This window comes from Archocentrus centrarchus, chromosome 19 (assembly GCF_007364275.1).
Source record: "Archocentrus centrarchus isolate MPI-CPG fArcCen1 chromosome 19, fArcCen1, whole genome shotgun sequence".
Classification (NCBI taxonomy): Eukaryota; Metazoa; Chordata; class Actinopteri; order Cichliformes; family Cichlidae; genus Archocentrus; species Archocentrus centrarchus.
In genome coordinates, this window is record NC_044364.1 from 10,356,200 (window position 1) to 10,375,653 (window position 19,454).

The window sequence follows — 19,454 nt, forward strand, 5'->3', positions numbered from 1 at the left end:
CAATTTTTTAATCATCACTTTATTGCAGCTTATCAAGTAAACAATATATAAGACCAAAAGTGTTGTGACTGAGTGGACATGCCCATTTTTATGTCATGAGACCTCCAACTGAGCCTACTGACTGCATGGTGCCTACGGAGAGCGCTGGCGGCTGGAGGCAAGTGGTTTTTCTGCCCATATGAAGTCATTCTGCAACCCTACACCACACTGTACAGAGCCCAGCTAAAGCAGGGAGGCTGCACAAGACACAAGCAACGAAGACTAGAATTAAAGTAATGAGCTAGAAAGTCAGTCATATGAAAATGGACAGAGGACACAAAAACACAACAGCTGAGAATATCCAAGGTTAACAAAAAAAAAATCACCTTTAATACATACTTTACTTCTTAGAATAAAATCTTAAATATTACTGCTTTATCTGGATACTTCCCTTCATTTTAATTAAATCTCCTTCCTCATGTAGAGGTTATTTTTATGCAGACTTTTAACAAGTTTTATTGTTTTTTTCCCACAAGTTTTTCTCTTTTCTTCTCTATGGTTCCCCTCTTTGGCTGTGATCTTTCTCTCCCTCTCTTCTCCGCCTCGTTCGCTTCAGCCCTGAAGATCCTCTTCTTCTACTTCTCTATTTAATTTCTGTACCTGCTGCAGAGATCAGAGACACGTCATTTGGTAAACAAAGGAAAACAACACGATTACTCATGTGACAAGAAGAACAACACTTTGACATTGTCTTGACAAACTTAAAGTCATTGCTAAGCGACAGCACGTCCCAAAATTCAACACATGTAGAGGTTCAAAGGAGTTCACAGGCATAAAAACATATCAAAACAGACTTAAAAAAAAAAAAAAAGCAACCTATCAGAAATGCATACACACACAAATATATAAATTAATCCATATATAAAAATAAATATGATTTTAATAAAGAAAATATGGATATGCTCCGTATCTACTGGATCACTAAATGTGGCTGAACTCACCAGTAGGTATGGCTGCATAAAGGAATTTTTATTATTTAGTGGAAACACTAGCTAAATTCCAGATTAGAAAGGTGTATTTTTAAGAGTTTCTTGAAATTATCATTGGAGTTTTTTTCCCTAATATTCTCAGGCAGGTTGTTCCACAGTTTGACGGCATAAACCGGAAAAGCTGCATTCCCAATTTTTGTTTCTAAGGAGTCCTGGATATTTATCAGTTTGCCAGCTAAGAGGGCGTGCCGGGACGTAAAGAAATATGAGAACTATAAGATGGTCCCAGACCATTTAAGATTTTATTTAAGTATTTTAAAATCAGCCCATCTTTAATTTTGATCTACAAAATAACATCTTAATATAAATTCTAATATAGTTAGAATTAGATAGATATAAGAATTAGTTTATATAGTCAGTCATGAGGAGAAAAAAAAAAAAAGGTACTACTGTGTTTAAATGAGCACAGACCAATTTCAAAGTTAACTACCAAACAAGAAAATGTCATTTGAATGTTGTCTCATAATTATAGTATGTATATATTATGTATTTTCATTTAAAAATTAACTTTACTTTATGAAAAAGTCCCTGTCGTAATTTATAAGCTGCATATAAACATGCAATAAATTGTTTAGGACTCCAGACACAGAGACACATTACATGTAAGACTAAAAGTAACAGTAAACTGCTGACAAAGGAGAAAAAAAAATATTCAGACATACCTTTTAATCATAATTTGTTTAAAAAAATCTGTTCAATGTTTACATATTGATTATAAAAAGGTAGCTGGACGGGATGTTTTTGCAAAAGTGGTACCAAAACAAACACTGGCCACAGCTCTACCAAACAGACAGACATTGCAATGGTGACACCCGCGTAATCTCAAGAAGAAAGAAAAACAAAACAATAAACAGAGGACAACGTCTCACACAGATGGCAACACTCGGGGATCTCCCCATAAAGAAGTCATGATACCAGATTTTTTTTTTAAATGTAATTTTCAGTGACTTCAGAGACCCCAGAGGTCATTGTGAGTCTGATAACAGGTTGACAACAGCAACAAAAGGGGCAGTAATGTACGTGAAACAACAACAATAAAAAAGTACACAAGCAGACAAACAAACTCTACACAGCAATAGCTACACGCTGCAGTGTGAGCTGTGAAATACCTTGGTTTAGTTACAGGTTAATGGTGGTGAACTGGCTGAATTAAGCTGGAAATGGACAAAAAAGGGTTAAGGAAGTTAATGATGAATAAAGAGAAGTGAAAACAGGCAGATTAAAAAAACAGAATCAAACCTGTGATGGATTGGTAGATAAAAGATGATGGAATTAAAATGGCAGTAGGTGAAGGCTAGGTTAATTTTAATAAGTTAAAATACTAGTAAATACTCTGAAAAGATGATGGTATTAATAAATGAATCATTAAGGAAAACAATTATCTGTTCTTTCAGGAACCAAGTTAGATCTTTTGTTATTGTGCAAGATTACTTACCCTCAACATAGTTGCGGGCGATGAACTTCAGCACCTCGTCAATGGCAATGACGGGGAAGGAAAGCTTCAGGACCATCATCCACTGCTCTGTAGACAGATGGGTCAACTTGAAGATCATCTGGAGAGCAAAAGAGCGCAAGTCAGATGAAACTGAAACCCATGGAGGAAAGCAGTAAGAATTATAACTCGCAGAGGATAATTATAAAAAAGAATTTCAAACTGAATATCTAACTCACGGGAAGAGGGTCAACATAGATGATCATGAAGTGCAGGGACATGGACAGGGTCATGGCAGAGAGCAGCCAGAAGTTGCTCCATGGGGGCATGCGCAGCAGAGACTGGTTCTCAGACAAGCTTGAAGAAGAAGAAGAGAAATGGGATTAGAATACATGTGCTGCATGAAGAAACCTCCTGTTTTCTCTAGCTGCGAGCCTCTTCTAAGACATTCAAAGAAGTACCTGTTGAGAGCGTTGCACATCTCAATGGTGACCAGCACAGACAGGGCCATGGTCATGGGAGGAGCAGCCTCAAAGATTTCACAGTCAAGGCCAGCAAAGTCCTCATTCTCATCGTGGCATTGCATGAAGTGCGACTGTATTGGTAGGAAGTAAGGTCAGTAAGTGTCTGCATCAGTGTTTGAGGAAGGCAACAGGAAAAGAAGACAACGCTTACCAGCTGATAGTAGGTGACTTGGGGGCCGGTGGTATCGTAGATGAACCACCAGGCAGCACCACCGACAGTGGCAGCACCGACATATCCTGTTAGGGTAGATAAATAATGTCAGTGTAGGCAACTGTTGTAATTACTTTCAATCAAAATCTATCCAAACTCTCCACAATTCCACTTACCACCAATAGCCATGTATCTGAAAAACAGCCAGCCAGAGATCAGAGGCTCCTTGGGGGAGCGTGGAGGCTTGCCCATGATGTCCAGATCAGGTGGGTTGAAACCCAGAGCAGTGGCAGGCAGACCATCAGTCACCAAGTTGACCCAGAGCAGCTGGACGGGGATCAGAGCCTCGGGCAGACCCAGAGCGGCAGTAAGGAAGATACTGAAAGAGTGTAATGGGACAGCTGAAGTTAGTCGGAGACATAAAGAAAGATGGCGTGTAGCTGAGCGTCAGAGTGTGTGTTGCACAGGTCACCCACCAGACAACCTCACCGACGTTGGAGGAAATGAGGTAGCGGATGAACTGCTTCATGTTGTTGTAGATAGCTCTGCCCTCCTCAACAGCAGCCACAATGGAAGAAAAGTTGTCGTCAGCCAGGACCATCTCAGAGGCAGACTTGGCAACGGCAGTGCCAGAGCCCATGGCGATGCCAATCTCAGCCTTTTTCAGGGCAGGGGCATCGTTCACACCATCACCAGTCTGTGATTGGAAGAGATGAGGTACACTTGAGCCCACTGTCAAACATTATATATGTACATACAAACCAGCATTGTGCCAGTATCAGTTTTAGGTTGTGTCCTGCACTGCTGGGCTCTTACCATGGCAGTAATGTCATCAAAACCCTGGAGGTACTCAACAATCTTGGACTTGTGGGATGGCTCCACACGGGCAAAGCAGCAAGCCCTGCGCACAGCCTCAGCCTGTTCGTGGGTGGGCAGATCATCAAACTCACGTCCGGTATAGGCCCTACCAGAGACATCCTCATCCTCTGTGAAGATGCCAATGCGACGGCAGATAGCAATAGCAGTTCCCTTGTTGTCACCTGACACATGGAGAAGAAGAAAATGGGTGGAAAGCTGGTAAAAATGACAGTTTCTGAGGAATAAAATCCTTTTGTACTATTTTGTATAAGCAGAGCAAATAACGCAGTTTTATAAAGACAAGGGAGTTTTTCTACAGCTCTCCATGATACTAACCAGTGATCATAATGACACGGATTCCAGCAGCCCCGCACAGCTCAATGGAGCCAGTGACCTCCTTACGAGGGGGATCCAGCATACCCACACAGCCAACGAAGGTCAGGTCAGTCTGAGGGGAGAAGCAAATGAATCAATCCAAGTTTTTACATGCTGTCACAACTGTATCCCCATGTTTCAATTCAGTTAGGATGCCTCACCTCATAATCGGCAAATCTAGTTGAGTCCTCAAGGTTCATCTCGTCCAGCTTTAGTGGGGTGTCACGGGTGGCCAGGGCCAGGCAACGCAGGGTGTCACGGCCAGTACCCCAGTCCCTGATAACAGCCATGATCTTCTCCTTGATGGAATTGGTCAGGGGCACACGGGTGGTGCCAACACGCACATAGGCACATCTGTCAATCACACCCTCAGGGGCACCCTAGGGTGAAAGCATAAAGATTATTTTGTTTTTGTTTTTTAAAGGCGGCACAGAAACAAAGATTTTGTGTATGTCCTTTGACATGAATTCTGTCTGATACCAAAAAAAAAACAAAAAACAAACCCTGAAAAATGCAATTTAAAAAAAAGCTTCTGTTTGGTATGTTCCAATACCAACAGAATAAAAACAGAATTAAGTTTTTATGAATTTCCAAACCTAAAGACTAAAAAAAAAAAATAGACACCACCAGATGAAAGGATACATGTGCAGGAAGCACTTTTTCACCAAAGTTAAACTATGCAAATAGCAGTTTTAGGCTACTATACGTGAGTGCGAATGGAGTCTGTCTCTCTGTGTTTGCCCTGCAACAGGCTGACGGCCTGTCCAGGGTGTAACCTGCCTTTCGCCCTATGGCAGCTGGGATAGGCTCCAGCCTCACCACGACCCTGAACTGGATAAGCGGAAGAAAATGAATGGATGGATATGAGTAACTTTATGTCCAGTGATTTTGGACAATAGGCAATCAGAGTCCAAGTGCCTTTAACACAGTTAAAAAGGCATTTTATAACAGTTATAATTTTTTGTTGTATGTTGTGGCCGGACAGTTTTCCTCTCTAGCGGTGTGGTTGATGTTGATAAACTGCACATAAAAGATGGTCAACACTGACTTCCAAAGTTCGGTTTATGATGCCTTGAGCTGTACATTTTGTCTTATCTCTGTGAATACAGACATCATGAGCAAGGGTTTGATCTACAGTACTAACAAAACAGAGGACACTGAATGTTCATACGATAACAAGATGAACATTATGTTGTACACAATAAAACCATAAACTTATCGAGAAAGTGTTTACAGGCATCAAGGGAGCTGGCATAGTTTCACACAACTGGATTGGATGAGTTACCCCCTTCTGGCCATTAGAAAGACTGCAGTTTTCAGACCCAGAAGCTAAGTCCACCTTTTATATACAGTCTCACCTTAACAAACATCTTGGGACCACCATCCCCCTTAGCAGGAGTGCAGTAAACAGACATGGACTTCCTGTCACGGGAGAACTCCAGAGTGAAGTTCTTCTTCATGAGCTGCTTGATCACCTATTGGATGATATATATATATTGTTTTTTTAATTAAATTGTCCTCTAAAATAGTAAAAACTCTAAAACTTAAGACTAACTTTCTATGCTGGTTTTCAGCGGCTAACAATTTGATGGAATTAAAAACTGAAATGTGAACTACCCTCATCATTCAGCAAATGAAAATGAGCTGACTTACTGTGCAGCATGCGTTGGCTCTCTCAATTCTGGACAGGTTCTTCACGTTGGAGTTGAACACATTCATCTTCTCAACCAGGCAGCACAAGGCGGTCTCAGTAGCCTCACCAACCTTCTCATAGATCTTCTTGGACTAGGAAAAAACAAATTGTGAAGGAAAGAATTTGTTTCTCTGCAGATGGTAGCAAATTTTCACAGTGGCAAATAAAATGTGAGGCTTTCAGATTTTACCTCATTGTAGTCCAGAGAGGAGTCGTTGCACAGGGCGCAGATAGTAGCCAGCTCAACAAGACCATCGTATATACTGCAGTTGACCTTGGCACCACCCTGGGAACTGATAGGAGGAAATTGCAAACAAATCAGAGATGGTTCATCTAAATTATTTTTTGTAGTAGTTGTTGTTGTTCTATTATTATTATATTATTTTTTCTGTTTTCTAACAGTTTGATCTTATATCTGCATTGATATATTGTGTCTTAACGTCTAACCAGGGACAAGATCTACAAATTAGCTGTAACAAGAAGTCTAAGGCAATGTTCATATGCATCGTCCATGTTGTATAAATAAATAAAATACAAATATGTTATCTATGGCTGTCATTCGCTACACTGAATGACAATACATAACACTGAAAATCAACTTACACCTCGCCCTCTGGAGTATATTTGGAGCCAGAGATATCAAAGGCATCGAGGTCAACGTGGTCCCCGTCAACATTCTTAACAACGAACATCTGCAGATGAGGAAACAAAGACGTTTTTGCATATGAAGGAGCCTAGTGATGCTCAAAATGAGGAAAAAAAAAAGAAAGCACACTTTCTTCAATGGTTAAATACACACCTTGGTCACACACATCTGGTTGGTGGTGAGGGTGCCAGTCTTGTCGGAGCAAATGACGGAGGTGCAGCCCAGGGTCTCCACAGAAGGCAGGCTTCTGACAATGGCATTCTTCTTTGCCATACGGCGGGTACCAAGGGCCAGGCAGGTAGTGATGACAGCGGGCAGACCTGAGGGACATTGGTGAAAACTGAGTGTGACAAACAAGCACTGGAGCAGAAACTTGTTTCTGTTTCACTGTGTTATATGCCCTCACCCTCAGGGATGGCAGCCACAGCCAGAGCAACAGCAATCTTGAAATAATAGACAGCGCCACGGATCCATGAGCCTCCATGGACGGGGTCATTGAAGTGGCCAATGTTGATGGCCCAGACAGCAACGCAAATCAGGGAGATAACCTTGGACAGCTGCTCGCCGAACTCGTCCAGCTTGGCCTGCAGAGGAGTCTTCTCCTGCTCAGTGGCAGCCATCTGGTCACGGATCTTGCCAATCTCAGTGCCGACTCCAGTGGCCACAGCCACACCAATGGCCTTGCCGGCAGCGATGTTGGTACCCTGCAGAGGAAAAGCAGGTAAGGCTAGGTAAATGAAGGCGAGAGAGAGAGGCGAGAGAAATAATTATTCAAAGTCATAGGATACTGACAGAGAAAAGCATGTTCTTCTTGTCCTGGTTGACAGCTCTGGGGTCGGGAACAGGGTCAGTGTGCTTGATCACACTGACAGACTCACCTGAGAGCAAAATCAGAAGATTAACTTAAAACTGCCAATAGAGATAGGGTAGAATAACAAGTAGTGGCTTATTTTCTTTAAAAGCTTACCAGTAAGGATGGACTGGTCAACACGCAGGGTGGTGGACTTGATAGAAACAATCCTGATGTCAGCGGGGACTTTGTCACCAACTATGAGAATAAGAGAAGCTATTACTTAGTGAACAGCTGGAGAACACATGAATCACTTTTTTACTGATATTAAAAAAAATTGTTAAATACAACCACAAGGAATATATGTGTGAAAAACGTATCATTCTTAATAATGTTTGCACCTCCATGACATCCAAGTAACTGCAATAGTGCCAAATAGTTCAATTCATGTCAGTCACTTATTAAAACTGAATTAATCAAACTGAAATATAATACTACAACCACTAATACTATGAATCATTCCCAAAATAGGCACCAAATGCTCAGACAACTTGCTAAATTTCTATACTTAATCCATGGATTTCATAATAATGCAGAACTTTAAATGACACAGACTTTGACCAATGAGAGCAAAACACACTTGGTGAGGGTGGCAGTGGCAGCCAGCTAGAGAGGCAACAGGTGTAAGCTGACAAATGAACAGAAGTGGCAATGGCAGGGAGGGGAGAGGAGGTGCGGCAGGTGCTCGTGAGGGTATTTATACTCATAATTTTGTTTTCCCACAGTCAGCATATTTTCACTGCAGTGTTACACTGTCGTGCCTCACTTGCACTGCCTTAAAAAGAAGCAAGGCTTTGACATCAGCTTTCATCAGATACAGCTATCCTGAACTTGTGTCTGTCTTTCACTCCCTAAACAGAAATGCAAGGAACTCAGTGGAAGTATCTTCACAGCTTCACTGTAATTAGACAGTGACGAGTATTTGGTACAACAGGTTGTGAGTATTCCCCAGACAAAAATATTTACAGACCAGGCTGACAGACTGCTTTCAAAAATAATTAACACATAGATTCCCAAAGTGGAACCTCGACATCTCTTACCAGACACCTCCACAATGTCTCCAGGGACGATTTCTCTGGCCTTGATCCTCTGCACACTCTTTCTGTCAGAACGGTAAACTTTGCCCATCTCAGGCTCGTACTCCTTGAGAGCCTCGATGGCGCTTTCAGCGTTACGCTCCTGTGGCAAACACAGACAACAAGAGACACAAACTGTCATTAACAGTCAAAACAACGGTAATGGTGAAATGATATCTGCTTAAAAGCTGCAGAAATATAAAAATCAAATGTCTGTGTCACATTTAATAGCAAAAACAGGATAAAGAGACCACACTGATGTCAATATGTCAGTTTATCCTTGTTTGAATGTAAACTATACTAATTTTGTCCTTGGTCTGACACTGGGCATGTCCTCTAGGAGGCTTTGAGTCATTACCCACAGCAATTACACCCGTTACTGATGTTACATGAGTAGGTCACATCTGTTATTTGATGTGCTCTAGACCATCTTAAGTTACAGTAGAATTTTTATGGTGGGTTTTCTTTCTTTTTCAAATACAGATTTTTTTTAATCTATTTTTTTTGTGGAAAATGGTGCAAGTAAATAAAATCATTTAGGGAAATTTGATCCGGGATGCACTTCACAGATTTTCAATTAGCAGGTTGCTAATGCCAGTTCTTTAAAGGAGAAAACCAGAAAGGAAAGGAAGCAGCTGATTTCAACACTTGGCATGGATGTGATGACAGCAATGTTCCCTCACTGACTGATGTCTGACAGCAGTGCCAGACACTTATTGGCATACACGAAGAAGCATGACTGCAGTCAAAACAACAGCAGATATAATGTCTACAAATGAAAAAAAAAATCATGCAGAACTAATAGTTTATAAAATTCAAGATCAAGTAAGTAATATTGTATATTTCAGATTTATGAGCTCAAAAGTGAGAACTGAGAAACCACCATGGGCAGTAACTGGGATCTGTGTACTTTCTGTCATCACTGTAATGGATACAGCTTATTGCTCAATGCCCTGGGCCTCATTACTAACCTGCCACACGCCAACAACGGCATTAGCGATGAGGATAAGAAGGATAACAAAGGGCTCCACGAAGGCAGTCACAGTCTCCTCACCTTCCTCGAACCAGGCCAGCACCTGAGGTGAGAGTGGTAAAATCAGAGCAGGGGAGACAACAGTGCCAGTGGGCTATCCCGCTCCTGTGGAAAAGCATACTAATATCTCTTAACCTTTGCAATGACATTAACAAGATATTTTCATTTATTTTGAATTAAATACTTATAACAAGTATATAAGCTTGTATAAATTGGATAGAGGCTGTAGAGTCTGCAATAACAGGAAGTAGTTAGGGGATTTTCTAGTTTTGTATGAATTCTGTATTGTTATGCATATAAACTGCATGTCAAAAAACATGCAAAAAATGTAAAGAAAAAGAATTGGAAAAGTATACCTATATGTGCATTTGTTTTTCATCACTTACTTTTATAATTTTTTCTTTCTTTTTTCTTGTACTAGCACTTTTATTTTAATAACAGCTGTGTATATATCTTAATACAATTTAAAACTAATCTCAGGGTCCCATAACTCCTCACTCCTTTTGACTTAAAGTATATTTCTAAGGAGGCCCTTCACTCCTTCTTCAGGCCTGACCTTTCCCGAAGGATTCAGTTTCTCTCCTCAGCTTGGGGCTTTCTTAAAATAAACCCTTACCCCTCTACCCCCCTATACTTCCCCAAGCCCCCATCTCTCACTGGGTCCTCAATATTTGCCTTCTAAGGCCATCATGACAGCTGCCTGAAAGGGTGAAACTGGCCATAGCAATTAATACACCTCTTAGAAGCCTTTGCAATTGGTCTCCCTCTTCTCAAGTTGTCGTCCTCAAAAATACATAGAGGGGTGGAGGGATGGGAAGCTGCTTTGACAAAGTGGCCATAAAGTAATGAAAGTAACTACAGCATGCTTGTTTACTGGATTGGTTTGTGTTATGGACGAAATTAAATGTCATCACCTTTCAAGTTGACTTTCAAGAATGTGAGAGGAACCAGAGATTATATCTAAACATGTAAAAATATAAGCTGGTTGCTATCTTAAATCTGAAGAGTGTGTTCTTGTTAAAGATAAAAGTAGACATAACCTTCTCTGTAAAAATAAATAAATAAAATAAAAGTGTTTTTAAAGATGAAAATTTGTTCCCATGTGTCAATGTCTTGTTTCATTTGTTGCTACTAGTATTATGTTTACTACAAATACTCCTCCTGTTACTTAAGCTTTAAATGAACATGACAGGAATGGCCATGATCCATAATGGCTGTCATGATTTAAAAGTAATACAGACACTTCTTTACTTACAAAAGAGATGCAGGCAGCCAGAAGCAGGATCCTGACAAGCAAGTCCTCAAACTGCTCAATGACCAGCTCCCAGATGCTCTTACCTGAAGGACAAAGACACAATCAGTGGATAATAATCATGCATTAGAGTTCACTGGTGTGTAAGATGTTTGCACATCATGGTATGAATTTGTGATCACTGCTGCTAAATATAATGGTAATAATATTGCCACTGATTGACCAACAATCTTCAGTGCCAAGTGTGATGCAATTATTTTGTGAGGATTAGATTACACAATCAAAATGCTGCCTGCATGTTTTTTTTACTGAAGCCCTTTTGCGGATGAGAGTGAGTTCAGTGAAGTGATGCCAGTTATCCTCTCTGCGTCATATCAGGTGTCTGGAAGTTCTTGTTAACATTTAAACATTCAGTAAATATGTTGAATGAACACTTACCCTCCTCAGCGGGCAGCTCTGGAGATGGACACCAAAGTGAAGGAAGTGGAGTAGGAAAGAGAGTGAGAAAGATGGTCAGTTAAAGTGACTCATGATCAGTACTGAACATTATTAGCAACATTATGATAGAATTTTACAGAGCTTGATATATTTGATCACTAGCCCACTAGTTTATAAAATGTCCACCTTTTCAAAATCCTGTGTAAGCCTCACACGTAATAACTTAAGCTCTATAGCTGAATGGCTTAATTAAAACAGACAAAACAAACATTGTACTGTGTAATTATTTCATGATGACCCAGCCTACTTTGATTTCCAGCTGAGGCTTGTAAAATTTCCATGAAACTGCCGCTCACCTTATAAATTCCTTGACTCTTTTCACAAAAAATTAAATTAATAAAAATATAATGGCAGCTTACCAAAATGCCATAAGGCAACATCACAGTGAATTCCAGAATATGGCTGCTAAAATGACTAATACCATATTACCCAACTCTTGGTATATAACTTGCCATTCATATGGTTATTGATTAGCAATCATAATCATGATCATTTATTTGTAAGCTATCTAAGGACCTCCCCATATTATCCGGCCTAAAATTATCCACCTATCTTGCTATTGGCCACACCATATATCACCCAGGAAGCTTCTTGAGCCATCACCTGTCTCTCTCGCTCTCCAGCCATCTTCTCTAGTTATCTTTAAATAGCTCTTCAAAGCCCTCAAAGTCTCTGCTTCTCAGTGTCTCTGCATTTTTATCAGCTGTTACAACTGCACTCTAGAAAAGCTTTTACCCAGCCCATCTCTGACTGAAACTCCACTTGTGTTGACTAAGGAAGACTTCCAGAACTTATCTTAGTAAAAGCTGTAGTGCTTTGTGGAATATTCTGAATGCAAACACTGAGATGTTTCACTGACAGTTTTCTTCTTTCAGTAGACTTCCCACCCATCCCTGATGCCCACACTCTCACCATTGAAGCCATATTTCTCCAGGTTCTTCTTGAACTGGTCGGGAGAGAGACCGGTGTTCTCGTTCACCCCGAAGTAAGCCAGGCATTCTGCCGGGGTCTTCGTGTGTGCATTCTCCATCCTCTCTGGATAGACAAGGGATTGGCCGACTAACCGTGCCTATCCGCGCTCTTTTACTTCTTTGTTGTTCTCTGCTGTTTTCACCCTTGGTCCACCACCCTCACCTACAAGTGTGGCACCCTCCAATTCCGGAGTGCTGGACTGACAGAAAGAGCGAATAAGTGCATGCATGCTCAGGGATTTATACAACTAAAGGGTCCAGGATTGGTGGGGACCCCACTAATACACGCCTCCAAATTCCAGCATGTGTGCTCATGGTAAGGGGTGTGAGGGTGGAGCTCAGGGTGGAGCAATGGGAAGGTGAGATGTGGACTTGGACAGGAACTTAGGATAAGGCTCGGATCTGGAAAGGAGGCAGTGCAAGAAAGATGGTGCAAGGGCTGGGAGGGGGGGGTTTGTACCATGGATGAAAATGAGATCTGTTTTTGGAACATGCATGGTCAGTGGAATAAGACGAAGGGAGAAGGTGAGAGAGCGAGACAGGAGATCATCCAGAGAGGCGCAAGAGGGGGGTACATTGAGTGACGGCTCAACTGGTTTCTGCTGAGGAAGGTGGACGAGCCAGAGACACACAGGATGAGATATTGAAGAAGGGAGATAGTAGACAAATAATTTAGTACAAGAATTATCTGGCATTTTTACAAGCAGAATGAAAGTCTGACATGTTGGCACATTTACACTTTACAGTTCTCGCCCACCAGGACAACTTTGTACACTAGAGCTCCATCATCTGCTGCCACTAACATGTGTACAAGGATGTGAAATAACACAGACACCAAACCTGATAATGAACCTGGTGGAGTTAGACATGGGAACGATAGAGGAAAGACAGTGAGTGTGTAGTAGAGGAATGTGCGCTGAATGCCAAGAGGGCGGCCAGTGTGTCATACTATCCCACCACAGAAGAGAAGCCCCAGCTGCAGATATGAGAGGATCAAGTTTTACCTCCTCTTTTTTTATGAGGAAGGGATGGCAGCAGGGCGATATGGCACAGCTTAAGTAGATGTGGGACTGATGATCCTGCCACAACTGTTATTCAGTGAGGCACAATGGCCTCTTGTGGTGGAATCAGAACACTGAGTTTTTACAAATAATCCACATTAATCAATGAGAACATTTTTTCTTTTTTTTTTCTCAATGAGACCAGACCATTCATTTTTAAGCCATAAATCTGCAGGTTAACAATTTGTTTACTTAAATTTTAAAAATTATTTATTTTCCTGTCTCTAAAATCAGCACACCCCTAGGTCTTCATATAATGAAAACCTTTGACATAAATCTGAGTGGTACAGTGCTGAGCACAGATCTATTGATTTACTATTTGTTATAACAGCAGTAAACAGACCGTGGGGCGTAGGGTTTAATATTTTTCCCGAAAATGACATGAATCAAATCCCGGGAAATGACGAGCCATTTCCCGGGAATCCCGGGAAAAAGTTTATTTATTTATTTATTTTAATTAGGCCTTCTGTAGCCTGTGTCGGCCTTAACCTATTGTGATATTGTAGAGGTAGCTTTCCAGCTATGTCCTGTTATGCCCAGTAGGGGGCAACGTCGGCTTGATTAACGCAATAAAACCTACATCTCGACATTGGAGTGCTCGAGCTATGCGGTGTTGTATCGTTCCTCAACACTCCCTTAACAAATATAATTCGAATATTCCTCCATTGTACATGGAATTATAACAAGCTATTTTACAACTGCTGGTGCAAAACAATACGGTTCATCTCCACAGCATTGATAAAGGCTCAGCCACGCTGTCGTGGCGACATCTGTTACGCTATATCTCCACCAGTGGAACGCTGTAATAGTCATTGAAAAGTTAACTACCGTACTACACTATAATATGGCATAACACAGGGCCTTGAGTAATGCACTACGACTTGGTCATTGCCATTCTGGCAACAGCAAATTTATAACACCGTGTCTGAGGGTTAAAGTAGGTTCGCTGTGAATCGTCTATTGAAAAACTGGCCAATCCTTATAGCCTAAAAAATATACATTTTACTCAACTCCATTTTAAAAGCAAAATATGTTAAAGCAATCTATTTCATGATACTTTCTTCACACGTTAGGCCCGTATCCTAATTCATGATTGTTAGTAAGCGTCTGCAAACGAGGAAAAGAAACACTCGAAGTTAAACAGATATTTCTTTATTGTTCAGGGCAGGCATATTTTATAGGCTATATAATGCAATATAACAATATATAATATAAAATTATATAATACAAAATACCTTAGGGTAAACACATTGCCTACGATTTCAACAAATTAAAGAGGAAAAAAGTACAACTGTGTAATACCGCTATTAAAACGCTTGAGATGAAGCTGAAGCCTTAAACGGAGGCTGAACGTGCCTGAAATGAAGAGTAATGCTTTTCGCATTAAACGAACCCTTCTCTCAATATTTCCTTAAATTTAACATTCTGAAGCTTTCTTTTCTTTCTGAAAGTCAAATCAACGCGCGCGACTTTTTTCCCGGTTTCCCGTCTAACGTTTCCCGGGAAACGGGAAATGGTTCTGATCGCATTTCCCGGGAATCCCGGATCCCGGGATTAAACCCTAGTGGGGCGGTGCAGAGTCCTCCATGGACAGGATTCCTTGTTGCTGTTCATAATCAATAAAATGGAATGCAAGCAGCAGTGATCATTGCCCACCATGTTTGACAGCCACTGCAGACACACTTTGAAAATGCATTGGAGAAAAGAAAAATAGCCAAAAGATATTATTTTGCTATTTTAAACCATGTTCAAAAGTTGCACATATGAATTCTCTGCTCTGCTGTGTTTGAGTGTCTGAAGAAATGGGACGCATTTTTGCAAGCCCAATTCCCCCCAAATTGGGAGGCTATGTAAAAAGTAAATAAAATAGAATGCCACAATTTTCAAGTTTCATAAACCCATACTTTACTCACAATAGAACATAGAAAACATATCAAATGTTTAAACTGAGACTTTTTACTATTTCATGAAAAATATTAGCTCATTTGAATTTGATGGCAGCAACACATCTCAAAAAGTTGGGACAGGGGGATGTTTACCACTGTTTCACATCCACTTTTCTTTTAACTGTAAATGTCCATAAATATCTGGGAACTGAGGAGACCAAACTGCTGGACTTTTGGGAGAGGACTGTAATCCCATTCTTTTCTGATATGGATTTTAGCTGCTCGATTCAAGGGTCTGCTTTATAGTATTTTTGTTTGTTTGCTTGTTTCATAATGCTTCAAATGTTTTCAGTTGGTGAAAGGTCTGGACTGCAGGCAGGGCGGCAGCAGCTGGACTCTTCTACTATAAAGCCATGCTGCTGTAATAGATACATTATGTGGTTTTACCATCGTCTTGCTGAAAAATGAAAGGCCTTCCTTAAAAAAGACGTGTGGATGGGAGCTTATGTTGCTATAAAAATTTTCAGCATTGATGGAGTCTTTCTAGATGTACAATGGATATGGCTTCTTTGCATGACAGAGCTTTAACCTGCATTTGTGGATGGCACAGTGAACTGTGTTCACATACAGTGGTTAGTGTAGTGTGTAGTATTCCTGAGTCCATGCAGTGATTTCCATGACAAAATCATGGCTGTTTTTAATGTAGTCACATGAGGGCCCAAATATCACAGACATCAAATTTAGATTTCCACCTTTCTTCCTTGTGCAGAGATTTCTCCAGAGTCTCTGAATCTTTGGATTATATTCTGTACTGTGGGTGATGAGTTCAGAGTGTTCACAATTTTACCTTGTTGAACATTATCTGAATTTGTTCCACAATTTTATAGACACAGTTTTTGCAGATGGGTGAACCTAGGGCCATCTTTACTTCTGAGAAACTGTCTCTCTAAGATGCACTTTTTATATCTAATGATATTACTGACCTGTTGTCAAACTAATTAGTTGCAAACTTGTCCACCAGCTGTTTCTTTTAACTACAACTTACTTTTCCAGTTTTTTGTTGCCCCTCTCCCAATTTTTTTGAAACTTGTTGCTGCCATCAAACTAAAAATGAACAAAAAATTTTTTTTGTAACAGTAAAATGTCTCAGATTAAACATTTGAAATGTTTTCCAGGCTGTGATTTTCAGCAGCTAGCTACCAGAACAGATCGCTATCCTAACAGTTAGCTAGCGCCGCGCCCATTAGCACTAGCAAGCGGTTGTTTGGTACTTCTGGTCTGTACAGGGAGAGGTCCACTACCCACTCCCCCTCATATGATCATTACACAAATATTAGCTTATGCTACTTGTTCACAGACAACTTGTCAAATTGGAATTCATTTTTTTGCCAACTTTCAAATTTCCCTTCTTCTATCCATAAGAGAAAACTCCATGTGAGATGGCTGGAAAATGCTTTTTAATGTGTTCCTTTTTTTTTTTCTTTTGAAAAACTAAAAGCTGCATACAAAGCTGTTCAGAGTGCTCATACCTAAAATAATGATGAGCACTCTACATTTAGAAAGATATCTAAACCCCATTCAAATGTGTTAGGAAGCTGAAATGAAGGAAAGTCTTATTAATCAAGTTTAAGCAACTAACAAATTAATTCATTTTGTGTTTCTGGACATGTTATTACATGTTGTATTTGCTCTGATCTGCCAGCGGCTCATATTTGCTTCACCAAGTCATTCTCTGGGTCTCAGCTGTCGTAGTCCCATTGTGACCTCTGAGATTTGGGGGTTACGATAGGGGTCGGCCTGTCAGTGTCTCCCTCAGGCAGAGCAGTGACATTTAACTCAATATCCCAGAAGGATAAGGTTTCTCCTTTGCTCCCCTCCATCTTCCGCCTCTGTCCACTACTGCATGTGCAGGGGCTACTACAGCGTAAACCGTGCAAGCTGGGACACCCATCACCTCAGACTCCCACTGTGGTGCTCCTACGACACGCCCATGTGCCAGACTGAGGGATCACCATGTGCTAGCCTTAAACCATCAAGCCACCCCCCAACTCCCCGACCTCCTCCACTTGTGAACTCTATACATGTTCCCAGTTCTGTAGTGTTAAGCACTGTGGTGGTGCAGCTGGCCATCTTATGCAACTAAGTCTGTCTCTGCTGACTTGCACGCCACAAGCAAAGGCAGAGGGACAAGGTGATGTTTGCCACCTAAAGATATGGAGCCAGGAGACACTGACATATTTCCTAAAGAAGGTTACTGTCATTAACACGACATTCTGTGGGGTGCACAGTGTATGCTGATAAATATCATGTATCTAGGAGACATAATGAAGTGAAGAAGACCTCTTTTACAGACATACAAATTCTATTATGACTGATTGGAAAGGCAGTGTAAAATTAGTCAGACTTTTTTTTAATATATTTTTCAGATAACTCAGACATCAATCAATCAAAGTAATGAAGCAGCATCAACATTACTGCACAGTCATCCATAAACTGGATTTCTTTCATGCAAAGTAATTTAGTGTGCCCTAAAGTTCTTTGAACAACTTAAAATTTAATAATATGGGACATGTGTGGTATTGATGGCGCGGACATAATTAGCACTGAGCAATAAGACTCTGGATAAAGGAGTTACAGCGCTGGTGTTAGCTGGATACTTGTTACAGCATTAGCTAATAGTAATAATAGAAGTGGCAGCTGAGTCTCTGAATCCGGAATTCCTCGTGAGATATAAATAGAGCAGGTGACACTGTGCTGCTGAGCATGGCACCACTACAGCTTTGCTGCTTTTCATTACAGGACACTGGACCTTTGATTTGGGCTTGTTGATCTAATTTTTAGTAGGCGTAAAAAAAATAAGAAGAAGGGGTACGTGAGGACGCACTTGACTCTGCAGTGCGATCAGTACCTATGAGGTAAAGTGGGCCAAAGAGTTCCTGGTTGTTCACACCATTCCACACACTTAAGACTGTACTATATAAGCCACAGGGGAGCTGACAGGAAAGTGAGCCCTTTGATCAAAAGTGGCTTTCATTTTACTGGAGTGTCACTTACATGGTTGGCTCTGCATTTTTCCCATTTTTACTGGGAGAATCCAGCACAGCAGATTTAACTTGATAATGGTGCGTAGAATGAGTTTAAGTGTGATTCTCTGTTTATCCTCTGGTAAGACTCTCACCATGCTTTTCTGTGTTAGATCAGCTATAGAATAAACCTCACATCTTAAAACTATACAGGTTTATTGTTACATAGAAGTCATGTTTTAGAGTAACTGTTTTACAAGAGAAGCCTTGATTTACTCTTAATCTGTTATAATTTAAGAGAAAAATCTTTCACAGACAAGTTATACAACAATGTTTATGTATTCATTATTTATATTTCAAAGATGAACACTGTGGATTTTATCTTATATAAATGTAGACAAATTTGTAATCAGGAGGGATTTAGTTACAAATTGTGTGCAGACACAAAGGCATTTCTCTTCTACCGATCATTTCTCTGCTGCATTTTAGACGTGTAATGCTACGTACTTCCCAGTTATTGCTTTTAAATACATAATCTTCTAAAAGGGGACCTACTGTGCTCATTTCTATTTCCAATTTTATTTCTGGACTACTACTACTACTACTACTGCCACTAAAGTAGCTTTGCATGATACATAGTTCAAAATAATCATTATTTAACTCATATTCAGTCTTGGTGCAGCCATTCAGTTCATCCACTGTTTAGCTTTAATATTTTATGTTTAGCTTTAATAATTTAAAAAATAACAAGAATTGGGTGCGCAAGTTTGAAATAATTTTGGATTTTCTCTATTCCACATGGGTTCAAAAGTATACAAACAGGGTGCAAAGTATATATATATATATATATATATATATATATATATATATATATATATATATATATACATCCACACTAATATTTGGTCAAATGTCCTTTAGCAAGTTGCAGCTTGTCCAGACCCTTTTGGAAGCCATCAACAAGCTATCTGGATATTTGACCACGCTTATTGGTATAATTGGTAGTTCATTTAAATTGGTTGGTTTCCTGGCACTGACTCAGATTTGAAGCATAGTCCACAAATTTTAAATAGGGTTAAGGTCAGGGCTTTGGGAAA

At 40.3% G+C, this 19,454-nt stretch overlaps 1 protein-coding gene across 3 annotated transcripts; it reads right to left on the reverse strand.

Moving 5' to 3' along the window:
- atp2a1l (ATPase sarcoplasmic/endoplasmic reticulum Ca2+ transporting 1, like) lies at positions 1-12,595 on the reverse strand. Of its 3 annotated transcripts, none has more exons than XM_030754325.1 (24): positions 12,329-12,595; positions 11,357-11,374; positions 10,922-11,004; positions 9,605-9,709; positions 8,598-8,736; positions 7,675-7,755; positions 7,500-7,585; positions 7,114-7,411; positions 6,861-7,027; positions 6,665-6,753; positions 6,252-6,354; positions 6,022-6,153; positions 5,727-5,843; positions 4,530-4,748; positions 4,330-4,441; positions 3,952-4,175; positions 3,612-3,832; positions 3,312-3,514; positions 3,136-3,221; positions 2,922-3,055; positions 2,700-2,817; positions 2,464-2,581; positions 2,138-2,182; positions 1-639 (listed from the first exon to the last, which is right to left on the reverse strand). In XM_030754325.1, the coding sequence occupies exons 1-23, from the start codon at positions 12,444-12,446 to the stop codon at positions 2,178-2,180; spliced, it is 2,976 nt and encodes a 991-aa protein (XP_030610185.1). In that variant the 5' UTR covers positions 12,447-12,595; the 3' UTR covers positions 1-639; positions 2,138-2,177. The 3 variants fall into 3 exon arrangements, with proteins under 3 accessions (XP_030610185.1, XP_030610184.1, XP_030610183.1); XM_030754324.1 differs by having other exon boundaries at positions 1-642; XM_030754323.1 differs by lacking the exon at positions 2,138-2,182 and having other exon boundaries at positions 4-642.
- Between the last annotated feature and the right edge of the window lie 6,859 nt (positions 12,596-19,454).

Excerpts from the sequence above, each read along its gene's own strand:
- atp2a1l (XM_030754323.1), bottom strand. The coding sequence starts at position 12,446 with ATGGAGAATGCACACACGAAGACCCCGGCAGAATGCCTGGCTTACTTC. Across the intron at positions 4,442-4,529 it reads CTAGATTTGCCGATTATGAG|ACTGACCTGACCTTCGTTGG; the intron begins GTGAGGCATCCT and ends TTCTCCCCTCAG. Across the intron at positions 3,515-3,611 it reads AACGTCGGTGAGGTTGTCTG|TATCTTCCTTACTGCCGCTC; the intron begins GTGGGTGACCTG and ends ACACTCTTTCAG.